Below are 23642 nucleotides of genomic sequence, written 5' to 3' on the forward strand. Positions count from 1 at the left end.
AAACATAAAAAAGTTCACTTCATGAAAATGTATTTACTTGACATTAAAGTTTTCCTTGATAAAAAAAAAAATGAAAGCTGTTAAATCACAAAAAGATCTGCAGATATAAACAAAACAGATACCAGATCTCATATAACCCTTGCTTACAAACTATCTGTTCAGAGATCTTGTTTCTTTCTGATTTTTAAAGTTCCATTTTTCTGAGGATGTGTTATGTCACACCTTAACATGTGAGAGGTGTTTTTTTTTTTTAATTTTAGAATAGTATCCTTATTATTAATCTCTGCTGGAGTGGCATCACTGAGAGGCTCACATTGTTTTTATTCTACTTCAAGTGAAAAGGTTGGAGTGGGGGATCTGAAAGCCCTCTATTGGAAGAGCGGCTCAATGTTTATAACTCCCTGAACTCGGAAAACTCATTTGAACGTACAGGAACATGTTTTCTTTGCAAGATTTAAAGGATGCTTATTTCACAATGGTTTCTTGAGATGCTCTAAAACGAAAATGGCTTTGAAAGATTCTGTCACTGAAGAGTTGTATTAGCTACAACTGATAACATTGCTTTCATATACAGAAGCTATAGGGGGCAGTGTATATACTGCTGATTCTTTACAACCTACTAATTTATTATCATCTACTATTTACTTATTGGACCTTCTCTCGTTCTTACAGCATTGTGAGATTCTTGCAGCTTGAGAAGTTATATAATGTGGTCAGTGACACGTGGAGTGTGGCTGAGTTTGTCCAGGTTGAAAAGTTGTACTGTGCCCCATTGTCCTGATGTAAGAACACGCTATGGGTAAAAAATGTATTACAGTGGCACTTCCTTCTGGCACTTTCAAGATTAAACCCCGATGTTAATGAGTTTGGGAAAAAGAAATGAACAATCTTCTAAATGGAAGACTATGGCTGGCAGGACAAAATAATGAAGTAAATTTTTTAAAGTATGGAATTTTAAACCACCAGAGAAGAATTCAAGTCCCAGATACCCTCCCTTATCAGCTTTACAAACTTGAACAACTCCTTTAATCTCTTAGCCTCTATCCCCTCATCAGTAAAACCAAGATGATAATACAGCTATTATAGGATTAAAAGAGAGATACCATAGTGCCTGGAAACAAGCAATGGAGACTGTAAAGACCTGTCCTCCATGAAATATGTCTATTATACCAGTCCAATTCTAAAGAACAGAGTGTAAACTAAAGTAGAGGAAAGCTAGTCTCTCCAACCATCAATGTGATGCAGGTGGTTTACAGAGGAATCATGGTGGTACCCTCAGAATTCAGAGTTCAGTTAAAAAAAAAAAGAGCCACACACACCAGAGATGAGCTCTGAAAAACTGTGAAAGCCTTTTTAATCAGCTTTGCCTTTCTGAAAAGGATAGCAAAGGATGGTGTTTAAAAGCCTGGGCTTTGAAGCACAAGAACCAGTTAAACCACAGCTCTGACCACTTGTTAGCCCTATAATCTTGGGTGTATTACGTGACCGTTCTTAATCTCAGTTTACTCAGTAAATGAGGATAATCATTCACTTACACAGTCAGTATATTTTAAGTGCATGCTAAGTGCCGGGCACAATGCTGAGAGCCAAAGCTACAGCAGCAAACACTGACAGAAGTCTCTGTCATCATGGTCGTCTTCCACTGGGGAAAGACATGCTAAACAAGACAGATGAGTGATATATTCAATGTCTTAAATGGTTATAAGTACAGTGAAGGCAGAAAAAAAGACAATGGAAATGCTGTTTGGGGCAAAATTTGGGGGTTGCAATTTTAAGAGACTGGCAGGCAAGGCCTCCCCGACAAGAGGTATTTGAGTTGAGACCTGAAGGATGTAAAGAAATGAGGCATGTATATGAAGAACTGTCCAGAAAGAGAGAACACGAGGAGCAAAAGTCCTGAGGTATGCTTGAAAAATGGTGAGTGGGAATAGTAGACAGAGTCCTCAGATGGAATTAGATAAAAATACGGGGCTTGAAGACGCTAATCAAGGACTGGCTTCTGGGTTATGAGGTTTCGAGAACATATGTCAAGAGCTGAGCACAAGATCTAGCCTAAGCATTAAATAAGAAGTATGGAGGCACCTGGGTAGCTCAGTCAGTTAAGTGTCTGACCCTTAATTTCGGCTCAGGTCATGATCTCATGGTTTTTGAGATCAAGCCGTGCATCAGACTCTGCAGTCAGTACAAGAGTCCATGGGGATTCTCTGTCTCCCTTTCTGTCCCTTCTCTGCTTGCACTCTCTCTCTCAAAATAAATATGTGATAGTAATAATAGGAAGAAGAAGAAGAAGGAGAAGAAGAAGAAGAAGAAGAAGAAGAAAAAGAAGAAGGAGAAGTAGTAGTAGTAGTTGTTGTTAAAGAGTTTCTTCACCATTCTGACTACAGTCTTCAGAGACTAGAGAAATTCTGCAAGAGACATTGAAAAAAATTATGTAGAAAAAGAAATGTAAACGTCTCCAAAATGCTAATGTTATTATACCAGTCTAATTCTAAAGAACACATAAGTGACTGTGGCGTTTTTCCGTATATCTGAAGACCAAGCATCTGGAAAAATTAAAGCTTGCCGTTGGTTGCTTGGCATCATTTACTGAGAGTGTCATAATAATTTGCTGACAGTAAATCAGAAAGTACTTAGAAGTATAGTTATAGTTCTTTAACTGTTTCATTCAAGTGGCCCAATCCAGAAGGGACTCCTTGTCAATTTAAGAACCTGGGAAATGTATTTGGCCACACTTACTGGGGTCAGCGATGTGCTCTGATAGGCCAGGGATAGTCTGCAGGGGGAAAGGGTAAAATGTACCATCCAGTTAATGTACCAAAGTTTTTTCCATAGATGCTAGTGCTTCTGTCATTCAGAAACATGTTACACAGATCCCATATGATCTCATTTATATTTCTTATCATTAACACCTTGGTGTGAGAAGAATAGGACCAGCAGGACAGGGATGGAAAAAAATGATTAGGGCATGTACAATTTTGGTTTTAAGATGCTGTGGGATAATAATTGCTATATCAAATTAGTACTTTGTAGGTTTTGGGGAGTCAGGGGAGAGAAGTTAAACGTAGATGTCACCTATGCCTCAGGGATGGATGGTAGGAAGAAAGGGGAGAGACAGCAAGTCAACAGGTAGTCTTTTGTGATACATGCTATGAAAGGGAAATCCAGATCGCTATGAAGAATGCTGGAAGGGGACTGACCTTGACTAAGGAGCGGGAAGCTATTTCTGAACAAGAGCTTAAATTAAGATCTACATGAAAGAATGAGGGAAGCTGGGGACTGGGTAGTGGGTAAGAAGGAAAGTGGAGAAAGAGAAAGCCAAGAGTTCTAGATACAGCAAATATCAGAGGCAGAGGTCTGAGTGTGAAAGACTGTTGCTCTGAGAAAATCTGAAAAAGTTCAGTGTTGGAAGGACAATGATTCTAAGGTCGAAAGGGGAAGTAGCTGAGAGAGAGTCATTGATACTAATGAAAGGAGGCCAGGGTTTATGCCAAGGGCACCGAAGACCATTTAAAGTTTTTCAGCACAGATATAATTTGATTGTATGTATATCTTATATGGTTTATATTGCCTGTAATACAGGAAGAACTGTTGTTTCTTGTTTGTTTGTTTGTTTGTTTTTTTAATGAGGAAGGAACAGGACTGGGGTCTACAGATTTGCCTTCTAATCAATCTAGGCCAAAATCATTCCAGTAGTTTAGACTAGGCAGTAGGATGGAGAAGGAAAAAAAAAAAAAAAAAAAAAAGAATGCAGTGACTGATTGAACGGGCAAGTGAGCACAAAAGAGAAGTCAAGGATAACTTTTACTCTATATGACCTAAAAAGGTCAGGGATGAAGGTGTGTCACTGACAACAATAATTTTCTCATTCTCCCTGAGATGTGCCATGATGACAGTGTTGTCTTTGGAGACTGCCACAAAATGTAAGTGATTCTTATTACCTATTGATTCAATAAATATTCTGACCAATTGCTGTGTGCCAGACACTGTGCTAGGTACTGGAGACGTAGTGGCAATAAGACCAACCCTCCCTCCCCCCCTGCTCCCCCCCACGCCGCACCGTGGAGTTAACACTCTGGCTAGGCAGTCAGACCATACCAAAAAAAAAAAAAAACCAAAAAACAAAAGAAAACACCCCAAAGCAAAACCATCATCATGTCAGAAAGTGATAAAGACTCTGAAGACAAGACAGTGACCAGGAGGAGGGATGAGGGTCTCTCTGAGGAGATACCTCTTTTTTTTGTTTGTTTTTTAATGTTTATTTATTTTAGAGAGAGAGAGAGACCGAGTACAAGTTGGGGAGGGGCAGAGAGAGAGGGAGACACAGAATCTGAAACAGGCTCCAAACTCTGAGCTGTCAGCACAGAGCCTGACATGGGGCTTGAACTCAGGAACAGAGACCTGAGCCGAGGTTGGATGCTTAACCGACTGAGCCACCCAGGCTCTCCGTCTCTGAGGAGATAACTCTTGAACAAATACTTACATGACATGAAGGAGCCAAAAATTCTATGCAAACCAAAGATTAAGGGGAACATGACTAGTATGTCCAGAAAATCAAGGAGACCACTGTGTGTGGAAAAGAAGGCATACAAGTGAAGGGGAGTACAATGAATGAAGGGGGCAGACAGGTAACAGGTAGGGGGCACAGAACATGTAGTCTCAGAGATCATGGTAATGATTTTGACTTTTACTGTGTGAAAATAGGGAGCCATGGAGGATTTGAGACAGAGGAGTCACTAGATCCAGATTATATAATATTGTCCCCTTGATTACTTTGTTGAAAAGAGACAATAATTGCACCATAGTGAAAGAGAGGTTAAGGCCTGTTTTTTTTTTTTTTTTAACGTTTACTTATTTTTGAGAGAGAGACAGCATGTGAGTGGGGGAGGGGCAGAGAGAGAGGGAGACACAGAATGCGAAGCAAGCTCCAGGCTCTGAGCTGTCAGCACAGAGCCCGACGTGGGGCTCAAACCCATGAACTGCGAGATCATGACCTGAGCCGAAGTTGGCCGCTTAATCATCAGAGCCACCCAGGCACCCGGGTTAAAGCCTGTTTTTACATTCATCTAGAGGAGAGATGATTATATCATGTGCAAGAGCAGTGGTGGTAGAGATGTAAAGTTTGGGTGCTAGATGTATTTTGGAGGCAGCACCAAGATTTAGATATGCCCTGAAAAAGGAAAGTCAAGGACAAGTTCAAGATCTTAATCCAGGGAATGTGAAAGGCTAGATCCTGCCGTCAGCTGGAATAAGGAAGACCAGAGGAGGAGAAATGTGAGAGGGAGAAGGATTGGAGGTATACTAGGTTATTGGAGACCCTCAATAACCACTCTTTTCTATTATTCTAAATTAATATCATATATTTGTGATCACCATATAAGTCTGTGTGTTGCCAGCAGAGAGAACATTATCAACCAGAGCTCGGGTATTTGTAAAAAATAAATAGATAAAATACACATTTCACTGATCAGAAGTAGTTTAGAACAGGCAGGAATTTAAGATGTATGTGAAGGAGGAGGAGATAAAGCTAGAGGGGTAGGCAGAGAGCAGGCATGGGGGGTCTTTATATATCACGCCTTGCAATCTGGCTTTATCTCACAAGCACTGAGAAGGTACTGAAAAGTTTTCTTAGCAAGGTATTCTTTAACAAAATAAAATCATGATAAGAAAACCTTTCAGTACCTCCTCAGCGCTTAGAAGATAAAGTGTCCGCTCATGGACTCAATCTACTTTAGCTAAAATTGTGGCCACTTGTAGATAACTTTAAGGTCTCTGTTAAACTGGAGAAGGCTTTAAAATCACATTAGCCCACCAAGCCAGAAACGGCTTATCTCCTCAACCATTACCAGAATGAATGCATACATCTTGATGTTTGATTCATCATATTTTGGACCCAAGTGGACATTTTCAGGCAACCACCATTCCTAATCAGTGGATTCTATTAGAAGAGAGTGATGCAAATCGCAAGAGTTATATTTCTCCTCAGTCAGTCTATTGGCTTTGATTAATCTTTTTCCACATGATCTATAGTGCAATACATAGTCTTAGATACAAAGAATTCTTAGATACTAGTTACTATGGCAAGCTCGTAATTTCTGGGTTCCAGTTGGTCATATTTTCACAGACACTTCATTTCCTTTCTGGTTAGCCATTGTGCTTCAAGTTATGGTGGCGTCTGTATTCCGCAGGGCATAGGATTAAAGAGGAATATATGAACCAAACTCCTGACTTTCACAGTTCAGTAGTGTGAGCTTTCCTGGTGGGAGCAGGCACTGCTTGTCATATAAGTAGTCAGGGATTATTTTCTGCCTTACTAACTAGACAAGGTAATACCTAATAGCTTTCATTTATCTGATGGGGAATGTCAATCTATTACAAACACGGCTCCCTTCACTTTGCTTTCTGGAAAGGCATTCTGACAATGGTACTGGAAATTCACAAAATTTTTAAACTAATGGCATTTCTGTCTTCCATCCTCAGTATGATACACTTTAAATTAGATGTCTTTTATTTATTTATTTTTTAAAGTGTATTCATTTTGAGAGAGTGTGAGCTAGATGAGTGTGGTAGGGGCAGAGAAAGGTGGGAAGAAAGAGAGAGAAAGAGAGAAAGAATATCCCTAGCAGACTCTGCTGCTAGTGCAGGAGTCCAAAGCGAGGTTTGAACTCATGAATTGTGAGATTAGGACCTGAGTCGAAATGAAGAGTCAGACGCTTGACCCACTGAGCCACCTAGGTTCCCTGAAATTAGGTATCTTTTAAATGAGATTTCAAAGGGAGTTATTACAACTTGAAATTTACAAAATGATAACAGTGGACCATGTGAAATTGAAGGTCCTTGACTGTACTCATCCATTTATCAAGTATTTACTGAACTCAAATGTAATAGGATATTTAAACTGGACTTTTCCCATGTCAGAGTGTTGGCAGATGATAATATATTAAGGATTTCTATATTCCAAAGCTGAGTGCTCGACTACCTTTATAACACTTCCAAAATCAGCTATGCCTACATTAACCATTAACCACCTTACAGCTCTGTAAACAAAGGCCTAGAGATGTAGCAAGAGATGTGGGCAAGGCCAAAAGTGAGGATCTTGTTAGAGAAAGCTGTTTGGCATGCTGTCAGTTCTAGGTCACTTTTGAGGGTGGGTATGGGGATAGAGGTAAGAACTTTCTCTGAAAACTCATCTAAGGGTGACAGACTTCAAGTACACCTAGAAATGTCCTCTGGATAGTGAGGGACATAGCAACTGGCATTTGACATACCTCAAAAGTCTAAAGGTCAGTGCCTGGATCTATGGGTGCCTCAGCCACACAGCACAACAAAAACAAACAAACAAAAACTACATCAAGAGAGGGCTGCACTTGGGCTGATGGAGGGGAAAGGTATGGTTTCCTACAGAAGAGAGTCAGAGCTTCCACTTAATCATATGTGAATCCTGCAGGGCAAAGGATCCACAACAGGGGAGGGGACCTTCACAAACTTAGAGCTGCAGAAGGGTGAAAGGATTGCCCATGTCAGAGGAACTTCATTTGGAAATCCCTAGTGACCAAAGACCCTCACCAAAGCGCCTCATGAGGCAAAAACTAGCCACTGCACATCATCTCCCATCCAGAAAGCCTCAAGGCTGGAAGACCACTGTACCTGTTATGTGAGGCTGTGTCCTCTTTCCTATAAATCTCTTTCACCCTGAGGAGGATTCATGATATCTATGAACTTTAAACTTGGATATTGAAGGGAAAAGGAGGGAAATTGCCCATACCTGGCTTCTTACTGCAGACTTCTCGGACTGAAGCAGGTCAATGAGTGTGGACAGTAAAAAGCTTCTACTTGGCATTAACACAATATTGACTTAATTGCTTAACTGAGATAATTTTTGGTCCTTAAAGCTCCCAATAACACAAGGACCTGATAAGCCATAGTGAGATCAACATCTTCCCAGCATTTTATCTGTGTATAGTGCATGTGTGTCTGTGCATAAAAATTGGACTCCTGTTAAACATGCCATTTTTAATTCATAATGTCTAAGGCACACCAGATACCAGGAAATTTTAAAAATACTTTCCTTTTTTGTTTTTTAATTTAGTTATTTAGGGGCGCCTGAGTGGCTCAGTCAGTTAAGCAGCTGCCTTCAGCTCGGGTCATAATCTGACGGTTTGTGGGTTTGAGCCCTGCATCGGGCTCTCTGCTGTCTGTACAGAGCCTGCTTCGGATACTCTGTCCCCCTTTCTCTCTGCCCCTCCCTCACTTGTGTTCTCTCTCTCTCCCTCTCTCTCAAAAATAAACAAAATTTTATAAATAAAAAAAAGTTATGTATTTATTTTTGGAGGGAAGGGGTAGAGAGAGGGAGAAAGAATCCCATGCAGGCTCTGAGCTGTCAGAATAGAGCCCAATGTGGGCCTTGATCCAACAAATGGTGATATCATGACCTGAGCCAAAATCAAGAATCAGATGCTTAACCAAATGAGCCACACAGGTGCCTTAAAAATACTTTCCAGTGGGGCAGTACTGTTTTTATGCATATTTTTTAAATCAAAAAGGAAGGCACAAAAGACTGAAGTAACTTTCCAAGATGATAGAGTAAGGCCTTAGAATTAGACAGAATGTTCCAGAGTTTATGTTCTTGACTGTACACTATATCCCCCATCTCATTAAATAGTCTTCTTCCTTCATAGGTTTGAAAGGTCCCATACAATCGTTGCCTATAATTTATTCCACTAATTCTCCACTGTTATAAATCTAGGTTTCTTCCAATGTATTATTATTTAAAATGCCATCCTTTGAAGATTGTAGGTATGTCCTCAAACCTCATTTATGTGTCCATCTCTGATTACTCTCTCAGCATAAATTCCTTGATGAATGAGTTCAGACCATTTTCAGGGTTTTCTAAGATGATTACTCTCATTTTACACTGAAAAGCTGATGTTGCCCCCATCACATAGCTAGTAAAGCGTAGAATTTGGGAATAGCATCCAGGTTTCCTGATGCCGAACTGAGAATCAGAATGTTTGTTTTTCCTATGTGAATTTGGAGAATCCACAAAGGTGTGAGGAAATATTTGTAGATGGAACTGTGGGGAGCCTTTTCAATGAGGTCTCACGTCTGCCTAGGTACAAAGTCATCTATGCTATCAAGAATATTGTGAGAACCTGGTGTGAAATCTTCAACACCAACAAATGGGAAACAAACAATGGCAAAAAAAAATAATTCCCAAGTGTCCTTGGGGAAGTAGCCTATTGTTTCTGAATCTCAGTTTTATTACTGGTAAATTGAGAACAGAATTAATGATAAATATCATTTACAGATACCTATTGTATGCCAGGCACTCTACCAAGTGATTTAAATAGATTATTTCATTTAATCTCACCATAATATTATGAAATAAATGATAGCGATATTCCTTTTTTAGTGGTAAACAAGCTTAGAAACATTACATATATCTGATATCATATCATATATTCTGAAACCCCAACTTAAAATGAGCTAGTGTGGCTTCAGAGATTGTACTCTTTATCCCTATTTTCTTTATTCTCTTCCTGCCTTAGGCACACCAAAAATTTTGAAAGGAATATATAAAAACAATGCACATAAGGAAGTAGGAAATTATGGCTCATTCTTCACAGGAAAACATAATTTATTTGGCCTCCTATAGAACTCGTTTGGTTCAACTGCCCTTGGACACAAGTAATGTGATCAAGAGGAAACAGATTAGGGGCACCTGGGTGGCTCAGTCGGTTAAGCGTCTGACTTCAGCTCACGTCATGATCTCACGGTTCATGGGTTCAAGCCCCGTGTTGGGCTCTGTGCTGACAGCTTAGAGCCTGGAGCCTGCTTCAGATTCTGTGTCTCCCTCTCTCTCTGTCCCTTCCCCAACTCGCACTCTGTGCCTCTCTCTCTCAAAAATAAACATTAAAAAAATTTTTAAAAAGAGGAAACATTACTGGAAGGTGTATGAACTTTGGATTCAGTAATACATGGGTCAGAACCCCAACTCCACTAGTGACTGGCTGAATACATACATATGTGTTCTCGTAGATGTTCAAAAGGCTGAAACTAGCTGCCTCACAAGAAGTAAATGAAAAACTTTGGGGACTTACAATAGATGGGAGATGGGCTAATGTAAGTTTCACTTCACAGAGGCTAATTCGTGAAGCAGATCTATTATCAGAACTTAGGCCTCTGTCCTTTACTCCAGTCCTCTGTACTACCGTCTATACTACTAACCTAATTTATAGTCCATATCCCTATTTGTGAACAAAAGGTATCACTCCCAAAAGTTGTACTGATATGACTTGAAAACTTGCTCTGTATCAAGGAGATGAGAATGAAAAATGGCTTGAGGAATTTTTCCCTATGCCTGAAACCAGACAAAATGGCGACCCTGGCAGGTAAAGGACAGGGTTTTGACATAGCTCCAAACAGCTCCAAGACTTAAGTGGCAACAGCATTTTGGAGCCATGGGAAAGTATGTTAGATCTCAGGCTGAATTTCTCCATCATAGCTGAAAGAAGAAGAAAAGTTGAGTGGGTGGAATTGAGGACAGGAAAAAGGTACCAAACAAGGTACTCAAGGTGAATGATCTTAGTGATGGTGGGTCTGGGCTCGTCTCTCCCTCCACTACAATGCTTCTTCTCTGCTATTCTCTATTTCTGGAAACCTTCAGAGAAGTGAACAGCTCCTCAAACCAATTCCCAGTCATCTAACTTTAATGAAATTTTAATAGAGCATCTGTGTGGTTCAACTCAGAGAAACCTCAGATTCTTATATTTCCCTTTTAAATGATGCCACAAAAGCACTGCTTACTCAGGCAGCTATTGGTTGTACAACAGCAGCAATTTTAGGAATAGAAGCTGCCACTTACCAAGCCTGCACCATGTGACAGACAACCAGAGAAAGCTCATGATGAGAAACAGTAAATAAATCTCCTGACTGCTAGGAATTCGAAGGGGCACATTTACACTCTCTTTCCACATGCCTTCCCCACAATCTCGTAATACCTGGAGAAGAAACTGAAAAAATACTCTCTTTTCCACTGACAGAATGGAACTATTATCCATCTTCTTAAAAGCTCTTAAAAGTTTTTCCTGAAACAAGAGTGGGCAGGGAAAATGCATACAGATGAATGCCAGCAGAGCTCTCTCAAAATCAGAGCAATATTTAAAATTTGGAAGACTACAGAAGTCTTTGTTTCTTTTTACTTGGTGGATAGATAACATACTCAGGGCAAACTGCTACCCTCTGTCTCTATGTCTGCAAGTCCCTGTGGCACAGGGAAAAGAACAAATTATCTGGCAAAAAAGTCATTTCCCTTTAAGGAAAAGCTAAAAGACCCCCCCCTGCCCCCCATAACTAAGAAAAATGAAGTCCTTTATGTGACTTTTTATGTTCTTTGTAGTAAGAAATTATTTTTAAGAGTTTAAAATAAACACAAATAATATTTATTATATTAGAAAATCCAGATAATCAAAATAAGAAAATAGTTATTGGACATTATATTGTGAATGGATAACACAGTTAAACTTTTTGCTATTTATTGATTTCCCTGAATATCCTTAAAAATTTTTTTGTTTTTTAAGGCTTATTTATTTCTGAGAGAGAGACAGTACATGTGTGTGCATGCATACAAGCGGAGAAGGTTGGGGGCCGGGAGGACGCGCAGAGGATCCAAAGCGGACTCCACACTGACAGCAGAGAACCCGATACAGGGCTCAAACTCATGAACCGCGAGATCATGACCTGAGCAGAAATCAGATGCTAAACCGACTGAGCCACCCAGGTGCCCCCCCCAACTGAATATTCTTGATCAGGTACTTAATATACTTTGGTAAGGTTTGCAGATTATGAGAGGTTCAATGGTTATGTGAGTTTATTGAACAATATTTACAACAAAGGAACCCATTTCTGAAGCAATATGGGAGAAAGTCAAAGTCTGCTAATTTTAGGATATCAGTATAATTTCTTTATAATTTTTTACATTAGACTATGGTCTAGCCTATAGTTTGATAAGTACTGTCCAACTTTGTCTGATTCACAAGATCCTGGTTATAAGTGCTTGGGTACACAGCTTAGAATTCATGAAATATACAAGTAGGAAAATGTAGTAAAATTAGATGCCTTGTCTGTACCACCACCAGACGAGAACATCTTCATTTATATCCCAGTCAAAACGCTTTCCAAAACTGCCTAGTATCGTCAGAGAGAAATCATTTTAGAGAATATTCCATTTACGATGTGTGTGTGTCTAAGTCTTACATTATGAGACATTATCTTCTTACTACACATATTAAAAGCACTTTGTAAAAAGAAAAAGAAAGAATAAAGGGTTTTCTCTTCCTTTAGAACACAAGGGTTAGAGTAACTTACTTGTTGAGTGCGGTTAGAGCATTTACCTGTTTATTCTGTCAGTGGGAGAAAGTAGACCGAGCTTCCACATCAACCTGGTGCCTATGACAATAAGAAGGTGCATCTCACAGAGCACATGGTGGATATAAGCCAGATTCTGGTTCTTGGATGGTCAAGAATTTTCTAATTATAGTGGCTCTGAGCACTTCTAAAAATGTTTTATCTGCCAAAAAATGCTTATAAGTTGTATATTATCAACTAATACTGAGATACATTTACCTAAAATACATATGTGGGTGTGTATACATACATACATACATAAAATTTTTGTAAAGATTTTTAAAAATGCTACATCTTAACCTGGTGTTGTCAGTAGGCATTAATTCTGCCTCCCAGGCAATATTTGGCAATGTCAAGAGACATTTCTGCTTGTCCTGGCTGGGGATGACCCAGTTAGTGGTATTTGGTGGGTACAGAGTCCAGTGATGCTGCTAAATAACCCACAATGCACAGGACAGCCCTTCACAACCAAGAACTATCTGGTCCACAAGGTCACTACTGTCAAGTTTATGAAACCTTTAACTGGACATAATTTGATACCCTATATGTAATGTCTACTTGTTCTTGCTTGCACATTTGCTTAATGCCAAGTAGAAAGCTTATTCTCATTCACTTCTCAGAAGATGATGTTCTGCTGTTTTCTGGTAGGTTACCTATTTTTGGATTTAGTGCAGCTCCTTGATTTCACACTGAAAAGTCTCTGGGAGGACTTTGTGTTCTTTCGTCTTGTTTTATGTTTGGCTACGTTACATCACTTTGGCATGATGTCCTATTAGCTCCCTTAAGTTAACAAGAAAGCTTTCTCTAGCTGCTCTTTCCTTAAAAAGTAGCAAAATGACTTCTGATTCTTCACTCATCTCTCATTACACATCTCAATGTTTATGCTGAAACCAAATCAAAGGTAAGGGCATAGAGAAGGACCAACATAATATACTGTCCAAAAACCAAGGAAGATAAAATTTTGCTTATCGTGAGTGGGGTTATAAAAAGCTTACACTTACTAAAATCTCATCAATAGAAGATAAATGCAGGGTTGTTTATCTTTGTGGTAACATAAAAAACACAGGTGGGAGTCTTAACTTCATTAAATTCTAGACAGGCATTTTTTTAACAAATTATTTCAATGATTTAACTAAATGTACTTATGTTCTGAAAGGCTGAATATCACACTGGATAAAACCAATAACGGGGGGGGGGGGGCAATGGAAACGTTTTTAAGACGAAACATAAGTGAATTCTATATAGCTCGAATGGGACCGTTTAATTAGCCCTGAAATTGAAACAAACCAAATAAAAGATTTAGTCTAGTCATGCTATGAGACATTCATAATGCGTTTGCATTTTCCCTTGTACTCTGAGACTCAAGGCATCCAACATCACTATTCAAAGGCAAACAGAATTACTTAATGCTTCTTGCTAATGATCAATGTGACAAAATAATTCAGATAAGATATGGCATAGGTTTTCAGTGTTTATCCTAAATTCATCTAGATCCCTTGCACACAACTGACTAGAAAATGTATACTTGATCCTACTCACAAAAAATCTCACAGAATTAGAATACTGGCCAGCATTATGGGGCACCAGGGTGGCTTAGTTGGTTAAGCATCTGACTTGGGCTCAGGTTATGATATCACGGTTTGTGAGTTCGAGCCCCACATTGGGCTCTGTGCTGACAGCATGGAGTCTGGAGCCCACTTTGAGTTCTGGGTCTCTCCTTCTCTCTATGCCCCTCCCCTGCCCCTGCTCATACCCTGTCTCTCTCTCTCTCTCTCAAAAAGAAGTAAACATTAAAAAAAAAAAAAAAGAATACTGGCCAGCATTTAATGGAATGGCTTTGCTACTGATGGCAGATAGCATTATACGTGGAGAACCTTGTTTTATTTTTTTAACCTTATAATAACTGCAAAGATTCATGAAAATGCAATTGTCAATCTCAAATTTAACAACCATAACATTTATGTAGGAACCCATGTCCTGCCTGTTCTTGTTTCGTTTTTCCCCTGGTCTTTTCTCCTTCATCTCTATTTTTCCTGCTCCACATTATGAACCAGAACATAAGCACTGATTCAGTTAACCCCTTATCAAGCAGAGAAAAGGCCAGAGGTCAAATCAACAAGTCATCAGAAACGACAGTTAATTTTTCATGAGCGGCCATTGACTCAGGCATTGGTCTAAGATAAATGCTCTCCATTAATTCTTTAAAAGGTAAAAAGAGTAAGAACTTTACAGATGTTCTGGCTAAATATCTCAATAACAATTTAACAATTAGTTTATAACAGCAACCTGAAGTGCCTGGTGAAAGTACAGATTTGTGGGCCCTCGCCCAGACGTCCTGATTCACCAGGTCTGGGGTGGTAGCCCAGGAGTCTGGATTTTAACAGGAAGTCCATGTATTATCCTTGAGAAACACACACAAGGGTTTATACCACAGGCTTTGTGCAATGCAACTTATATTTTATTCTCAGTTCTAATAGTGGCTCTGTAGCACTCCAGAAGTGGCTAGAGAAGTTGCCAACCTGGATAAAGCTTTAGTTTACCATCTGTAAAATGGGAGCAGGGACATCAATCTCTTTTGTGTGTTAATATTAAAGCACTCATTTTAAAGGCCTGACACATAACTGGTACATGATAAATGGTCTATTGGTAGGAGTGGTATCCATCATTATCAACATCATCACCATCACCATTCTGTCCCCATTAATCCCTGGATACTCATTTTAGGGAAACACAGCAGTTCTAGAGGAAATAATGGGAAACCTTCAGATTTTTTTTTTAATTTTAGAAAACGTAATCAAAATCAAATGTACTACAGTAAAGACATGTGTGCTAAATTACCATTTGGTGTCTTTGCTTTTGGCAAGAATATTTCAGCTCCGTGGGGTAATGTTCTCATATGCTGCTCAGAAGTAGAACTTGGCTTCTTGACACATTCTTCTTAAGGATAAGCCAATTAATATTATTTAATAAATGTGACTTGATTTGTGGATAATATCACAAAATATGGAAACGATGGTGTGCATGTCATTGACTTCCTTGTTGAATAATTTATGTACATTTTGAAATATTTTTATAAAGACTCAGGCTGCCTTATAAATATATAGGTAGCACAATGTAGTCTGTTGGACAGTTTGGGCTCATTAAAAATATGAAAACTTTAAACATGAAGGAAAGGAGCTTTGCTTCGATCTTTGGCATTACAGGAAGACACCCTCAAACTCATCAACTAAGAGGAATAATGATGACAACATCGTGTTTCCATTTTTCTATGCTATTCTATGGTAAGTGTCAAGTGTGACACTCCCTTCTAAGAAAAACACAATACAGTGGTTTTACCCTAACAAAACTCATGGGCAGATACACTGAAATGTTCATCCTTACGTGGCATAAACCCCTTGCCTGCACTGACTGCACACACTGGCACACTGACAATCGAATGGCACTTTTCACTCACACAAATGTAGGAGGACGTCTTCAATTAATAAGAGAGCTGGATTTCACCAGATAGCACCAAGTGTAAACATTACATTTATTGCCAATAGAAAGATGCACATAATGGAATCTTACCAATACTAATCGGCTTATATTATCAGGTCCATGAACGATAATGTTCATTATAAACCAATATTAGAATAAAATTCCAAGCACACCAATAAACCTGCTGCTAGAGTTATTTAATGTGCTTTTACGCAAAGAGCATGTGGTTCTAATCTAGATTCTGTTGATGCAGCAGATTGTTACAAGTCCAATAGTTGCATGTTATGCTACCCAATAGATGATAAGTTGGGCAGGTCAGTTCATCAGGCTTTATCTCCAATTAGCACTAAAAATGCACACAGCAAACTATAGCAGAGAAAAGACTCGACCTTGCTAAATTAGACATGCTGGAGAGAGGGCAAATGAAGCCCTATTTTCAAAGGGAGGATCCCTAATACTCTGTAATCAAAATGTACCCTCTTTGGAAGAGGAACACCTGCCATCAAAACATAAGGTACCAAGTTAACCCACAGTACCATACTTAGAGAAAGAGTTTCATTCTCTATGAAAGATTCTCTCTGTCTCCACTCCCTATCCTCCCAAAATAACAAAACAGGCAAGGTTACCTTTCTCACAGTGGCTTCCTGTGAATCCAGAAGGACAGACGCATTTGTTAGGAGACACACATGTTCCACCGTACCTGCAGCCCTCTTGGCAGAAAGCTGTCACAAAAAAAATAAATAAATAAATAATAATAATAGTAAGAGATTTCTCTTAGATAAGATGGCAATAAGGAAACTCATGGTGAACAGCATGAACACAGAAACAATTCTTTCTTCGCTGCAGAGAGAGTACTTATGTGTTGACATATTTAAAAGTTTCTGTATACAAAAAGAAATAAACATAATACCTATTTCACTGGTTTATATGAAATCAATTGAAATAATGGATATTAAGTATTTAGCACAGGGCTGGCATGTGCTAAGGGGTAGTTAGTATGAGCAACTATTACTATTGCTATTATTCTGATTATTGATAAATTTTAAATCAAATAGGAAACTAGAAAGGATAGGGTAGGGTCAAAGGCAAAGGCATTTTATTTTATTTTATTTTTTTAAACATTTATTTATTATTGAGAGACAGTGAGAGATAGAGCATGAGCATGGGAGGGGCAGAGAGAGGAGGAGACACAGAATCTGAAGTAAGCTCCAGGCTCCGAGCTGTCAGCACAGAACCGGACGCGGGGCTCGAACCCACAAACCGCGAGACCGTGACCTGAGCTGAAGTCGGATGCTCAACTGACTGAGCCACCCAGGTGGCCCAAACACAAAGGCATTTTAAATACGATTTTGAAACTACTCTTTGTAACTATTTTTAAAACATCTTTTATTATAATAAAAACATTTGTATATTACTTTAAAAGATTCGGAATAGTCTATATAATTTTTGATGACATAAATTTAACTAAGTGCTTCCTGTTGGATATTTAAGATGTTTCCAACAATTCCATAGTAAAACATTACCTTGTCCTTATAGCTAAAATGCTCAATACACCTCAAATTATTCCTTTAGGAGAAATGCTTCAATGTGCAAATGCTGTTTCAAAGGATGTATTCTTTGTTAAGTCTTTTGATAAACCAAACCCCAACTCAGTGCTGCCCTGTTAACCTTCAGAGACCAGGTTGGTTTCCCATATTACCCGCTAGCTGTATAGCTCCATGAACCTCTCCTCAACAGTACCACCTATAATTGTTCACTTATGTATAATTAGTTACCACCTTCTATTTCATCCACTGGCCTGTAAGACCCATCAGGACAAGTAACTGGATTGTTCTTGCTCCCCACTGTACCGTAGTTTTAGAACCTGAGCACACGGTAGTTGCTGAATGAACTGACCTATATTCTACAGATTATTCTGACAAGAAAACTCTTTTTCTAACAATTCCTCAACACTTCCATGCTGGATAATTTATGATCAAACCCTTCAGCATAACCCATAATATAGTGTACCAAAACCGCAAAATTTGTCATTAATGAAGATGATTGCAACTTGTTACCACTGAGTTTCTTTCATTCACAAGAGACCTAGGTGAGCAAATGCTTTTAACTGCTGCTAGAAATATGCCACACTGGAAGAATGTCATCGTTATATTTTGCCATCATCACCCAAATAATATGGGTTTAACTTTTAAAAAGCTACATAAAAACCTCTGGAGAGTTGAACACTAGTTCAAATACATAGAACTTCTTACAATATTACCATTTTCCACATCATTTAACATCCCCTGGATAATTTAACATTCTGTAGCTTAGTAATTAATCGTGAGCTCCTTTGCATCTGTCAGAGGACACACAGCGTGTACCTTGCTATTCAAATACGATTTCCCATTTTCTAGCATCTTAGTACCCTAAGACTATGCAAAACACATTTGGACCACATCAGCCTTGGTATATTCATCACAAACCAATATGTATATAAACATATGCATACAAACGTATACAAAATCTCTTGCCCCCAAAATCACACATTTGGCCTCTGGTGACTGACATTTCAAGTAGGATATTTAACATATAGCTCTGCACCAGAGCTAGTAACAAAAAATAAAGTGTTGTTGCAGGCTGAAATGGCAGATGTAAAGCTGGTAAGGAGCAGTTTCAAGTGACCCCAAAAGACGACAGGAATTAGGAAGCAAGAAGCTCAGCTTGGGTTTCTTTAGTGAAACAAACAGCACTTGGGCCAGAGCTGTATGCGCATGTGCGCACACACTTAAACAGATTCCTAATAATATGCGTGCGTGCTCCTGACTTACTCAACTCTTACGAAGAAATGATCGAGGTTTTGTGGCAAGCATAATGTTTGTAATGTTCTAAGAATGCAGATGTCATAATAAATAGGGTGCTGTGAGGACGAAATGAATTAGTGTTTGTAAGGGCCTTTAAACAGTGTGTGGCACATAGTGTTAAATAACTATTTTGTTAAATAAAATTGATTGATGGCAATATTGTCACGACGGTGAAGCACGGAGTGGGAACAAATTGCCTAATACCCAGACAATATAAGCCCATTCGACAAGGAGTAGGGCTTCCCCAAGATGGGTTAAAGGCATCCCTTGTTGTTTATGCTTGATTTAGTTTCTAATAATGGTAGTAGTGACCTTTATCATGGAAATGACAGATAGGTGTTACTGTTTCTTTCACAAAAAAGGTAAAAGCAGGGCTCAAAAACAAAGTACCCTGTCTAAGGCCACTCAGGTAGCAAAGTAGGAGAGCAAAGATTCAAGCAGACTTCTTTGGCTATAGGCCTTGCCTTTTCTTTATATGTTACAGTGCAGGTTAATCTGCAATCTGGTATTCACATGGGCAGCTTTGTTCTTTTTTGGATAGTTCCATAAGGGCTAAGTAAATGGTCTATAAATTGAAAGAAAAAATAAATATGTCCAAATTGCACGTATGGCACCAAATAAGGGGGGTAGGGAGCTGGTCATGTTCATCTTATCTAATCTCCATTTGTGTCTGAGCCTAGTCACAATTTACGAAATCTAGGCACACAGTATTTTTTGATGGACTTTATCTAGAACAGAAATTCATTACCTACTCAAACCTCAGAGAGTATGACAAAGTACTTTAAAAAAAAAAAACAAAACAGAAAAGCAAATAAAGAAGGAACATGTCATCCAAAACTTGAACTACCCGAAATCAAGATCAATGCAAAGTATTTCTTTGAATACTTTACAAGACATCAAAAGACACTGGCATCCTAAACTAAAGGTTGTGGATAGATTATTTATATTTGGTTCTTCTTGATCAACTATCAGCCCAGCATTTCAAAGACAAAGATTCTGATGCTCAGAGGACCTATAATTTTGCACAGCATTACTTAGTGGATGGTATAACCAAAACAAAAAGCCAACTCAGCACTACATTTCTTTCCAGTTTCTGGGAAGACAGGATAGGAGAACCACATGACTCAAACCCTTGTTCTGCATTTAATAGCTATGTCACCTACAGCAAATTATTTCACTTCTCTGGACCTCAGAGAACAAAACAAACAATAATGACAAAAACACCTACACTGTGCAGGTTACATTGAACTGCCAATGCAAACCACCCAGCGCAGGGCACTACAGGTATAGTGTGCTCAGGACCTGGAGGTGACTGTTGTTATTTATCACCAGGATTCTGTTTTCCCAAAGAACACTACTATCATGCACCGGTTTTTGTTCTAGATGTGCCAAGGATTACACAGAAAAGATCCCTATGCCATGGAGCTTATTCTTTAATGAAGGCTCATGGTCATTCCTTCCTTGACCTGATGAGTTTAGTTCTATCACATGGTTTACAGTGAAACTTGGAATCATAGCTACTTTGCAAACTCAGGAAAACTCAGGCATCATGGGTATGTTGCTCTTTTGTCAACCACTAATTCAAAGCATGACTTGAATAGATTATAAATATGCAATGAAATTAAAAACCTGATTCTGCCATTACAATGCCATTTGTTATTAATGTCATACCCTGGGGGAGATGTTGTCCTGGACCAACTCTGAAATGGTATTATTCTGTTTTTGAAGGGACTCTCTTCATTGTTCAAGAAAACCAGAAAACTCAAAATTGAGGGAGCATTAATCCACAGAAAGACTACTTGTTTTATATTCAAAAAGTCTCAGCATGTGGAACAAAACTTGGACATGTAGGGAACAAAATGAGAATATAGGTTTGCAGATGCCCAGTATCATCATCATGTGTTCAGTGTGACAATGCTGGTTTTACACTAACAAAAAAGTAATAACCATTCAAGGTCCAAACACTTTGCAGGATCCTCAGAAAGTTTTCTGGGCATATATTTAGTTTCCAGGGATACTCAGTATGCTGACAAAATATAAGGAAACATACAAGTTTCATTCAGCACCATCTGATAAAAGGAAACTCTTTTCTTTCCTCCTGGTTTCCTTGAGGAAGCATTTTCCTCGAGCTCATTTCTGACCTGTGCAGGCAGAGGAATTAAATTCTGTTGGTAAATTTGGGGAGAATATGTATCAGGGTGATGATTCTCAGGTGGGAGAAGCAGGAAACAAGGCTGGAAGCACCATTAGAAGTATGTAATTGTTACATTTCTAGCTTTGTTTTGGATAGTTACTAGATGTGAATTACAGCCTTTAAAAATAACCATCAAGATACCTCAATAAATAATAGCTGCCTACCATGGGCCAATGATTACATGGTATTATGAGCCAAAGATTATAATTAAGTTGATTATGTGCACCTAAAACCCCAAATGGGGAGGAAATATTTAAAACCTATTCATGCTTACCAAAACTCCATGGCCACCCCCACATCTTTCTTGGGAATGAGCTGCCTTCATTCAGATGGAATCAATTTTCCTTACCTCCCAGATGATGCCTTCCTCCCTGGAACCTGGTTGGTAAGTCAGCCTTCTTCTGTGTTCATTCTTAGCAAACTACCTTGTCTTACTGACTTAAACTCATCTTCTTCAATCCAGCTGTCAGTAACAAAGGTGATATCACCTCTATGTTTGCTTTTTGGTTTATTCCTCATTTCTTTCAGAACATGGTACATATCAAGACCCTCTCAAACATGTCTGGTTGTCACAGATGGCAGGTAGGGTCAGTGCGGTAATGACATTTGGTGGGTAGAGGACAGGGATGTTGCCAAACGTCTTGTAATGCATAGGTTGGCCCTGCATAACAAAGAATTATCTGGCCCAAAATGTCAACAGTGTTGAGACTGAGAAACTCTGCTCCAACTTTACACAATGTAAGTCTGTTAGGTGTCTCCAGGAGCAAAATTATGTTACTTTAACCCTTTTTTCCATTTCTACCTCCTTAATCTCTCCCCCCCTTGCAAAAAACAGTTAAAATGCAGAAAAAAAACTAAGAATAAAATCATCCAGATGGCTAGTCTGATAAATAAAATCAAACATCCAGATGTCTACAACTCTCCATTTGCATATTATTCTGGTCTTAAGCACACAGTATACTGCACAAGTTGATATTTAACTACTGCCTCCAGGTCACCATCACCCCTATTACTTACTATGTGTGTTTGTATCCACAGCTGTAATAGCCCTTTGCACTCTCCTTTTCAACACTAATAATACTAACAATAGTAATGGTGAATTCCATTTATGGAAGACCTATTAAGGCCTTAAAGACTATATTCCATTTCATCCTAACAGCAGCAGCACTGTGGATTAGCCATGTTATGCTCATTGTCAGATGAGAAAGCTGGCTTAGAGAAGTGGAAGGTCACACTGCTAAGTGGTAATCTGGGTTTTGAGTCCAGCATCAATCATCTCTTTCTAAGTCATTACCATTTTGAGCTTGCCCACCTACTGTGCACAGAAAACATGCTGGGTGCTGAGAAGTCTATAGCTAGGTGAGAGATGGCAGAGACATCTAAAACACATATAAAACCAAGAATAGGGGCGCCTGGGTGGCTCAGTCGGTTAAGCGGCCGACTTCGGCTCAGGTCATGATCTCGCGGTCCGTGAGTTCGAGCCCCGCGTCGAGCTCTGTGCTCACAGCTCGGAGCCTGGAGCCTGTTTCCGATTCTGTGTCTCCCTCTCTCTGACCCTCCCCCATTCATGCTCTGTCTCTCTCTGTCTCAAAAATCAATAAACATTAAAAAAAAAAACAAGAATAAAATGCAGTAAATGCTATGATAGCAATATGAATAAAATGCCTACAGAACATAGAAGACAATGTGATAAATTGTGCCTGATGGACTTAGGACAAAGCTTTTCAACAGAGCTGGCATTTGAGTTGGGTCTGGAGGAATGAATGGGATTTTTGCCAAGAAGAGAAGCACAGGAAAAGGGACACTTCAGGTCAAGGTTTGTCCTGCGGAAAGGTATTGAATAGAAGATGAAAATGAGTCAGTGTTTATAACTCACATCAAGGTTAGAGACAGAGCATTAGAAGAAAATGCAGTTAGTCATGCAGGCAAACAGGAGCATGTTAGCACCTGCGAGCCATCCTCTCCATCTTCCCATTTCCCATCCACTTCCTGGATCCCATCCACTTCCGTCCACTTTGTTAGTGACCTCAAGGCACAGTAGTGTGCTACCTGGATATCTGCATACAGACTCTTTTGTTCTGTCCATCATTCTAGTTATTTGGTTTAACATAATGCTTTGCTAATCTTTTTTACTACTCTAAATAGTAGGCTGTAAGTTTTACTCAGAAACCTTCACATACACACAACCAGTAATATAAAATTGACTCTCAGTATGTGTAATGCATTTCGATGTTTTCTACTGTATTGACTTCCATTGCATTGCTTTGCACTGTACTCTATTCTCTATCATTTTAAAAATAAGCTATCATTCAATGACTTACTTCCCCAGCCCGCTAAAACTGCACTTTAAACTAGGCACTTATTTCACACATCCTTGGTAATCACTGTATTCTTCTAGTCCACAGCATTCTGTGACAGTATGTGGGGCCACAGAGTCACTTTTAGATTAATCTTCAGATGTTGGTCTTAGCTCTAGAAAGAGTGATATAAGTAAATGTTGCTATTCTCTAGGGATATAGTTGCAACAGAGGCCATGTGGCCTGAAAAGTAAAAATATTTACTATATGAGCCTTTACTGAAAATCTCTTTCAGAGGAAAAAGTAGTTGGGAATGACCATGGTTAAAAGGAGAGATAGTGCATCCTTTTGCATTTTGTTTTGGAGGGGAGAGGCGGGGTGAGGCTGTATATATGCTTCTCTGACTGGACTGTGAGATTCTTAAGGATG

At 39.1% G+C, this 23642-nt stretch overlaps 1 protein-coding gene across 2 annotated transcripts in view; it reads right to left on the reverse strand.

Annotated features, from left to right (window-relative positions):
* NELL1 (neural EGFL like 1) overlaps nt 1-23642 on the reverse strand; it is an 874069-nt gene that overhangs the window by 218471 nt on the left and 631956 nt on the right. For both annotated transcript variants that reach the window (XM_053899887.1, XM_053899886.1), the window contains exon 15: nt 16506-16601. In XM_053899887.1, the coding sequence (XP_053755862.1) occupies nt 16506-16601 (96 nt within the window). The remainder of the gene's footprint in view (nt 1-16505; nt 16602-23642) is intronic.

This window comes from Panthera pardus, unplaced genomic scaffold (genome assembly GCF_024362965.1).
Source record: "Panthera pardus isolate Hobbes unplaced genomic scaffold, ASM2436296v1 HiC_scaffold_12, whole genome shotgun sequence".
NCBI classification, from domain to species: Eukaryota; Metazoa; Chordata; class Mammalia; order Carnivora; family Felidae; genus Panthera; species Panthera pardus.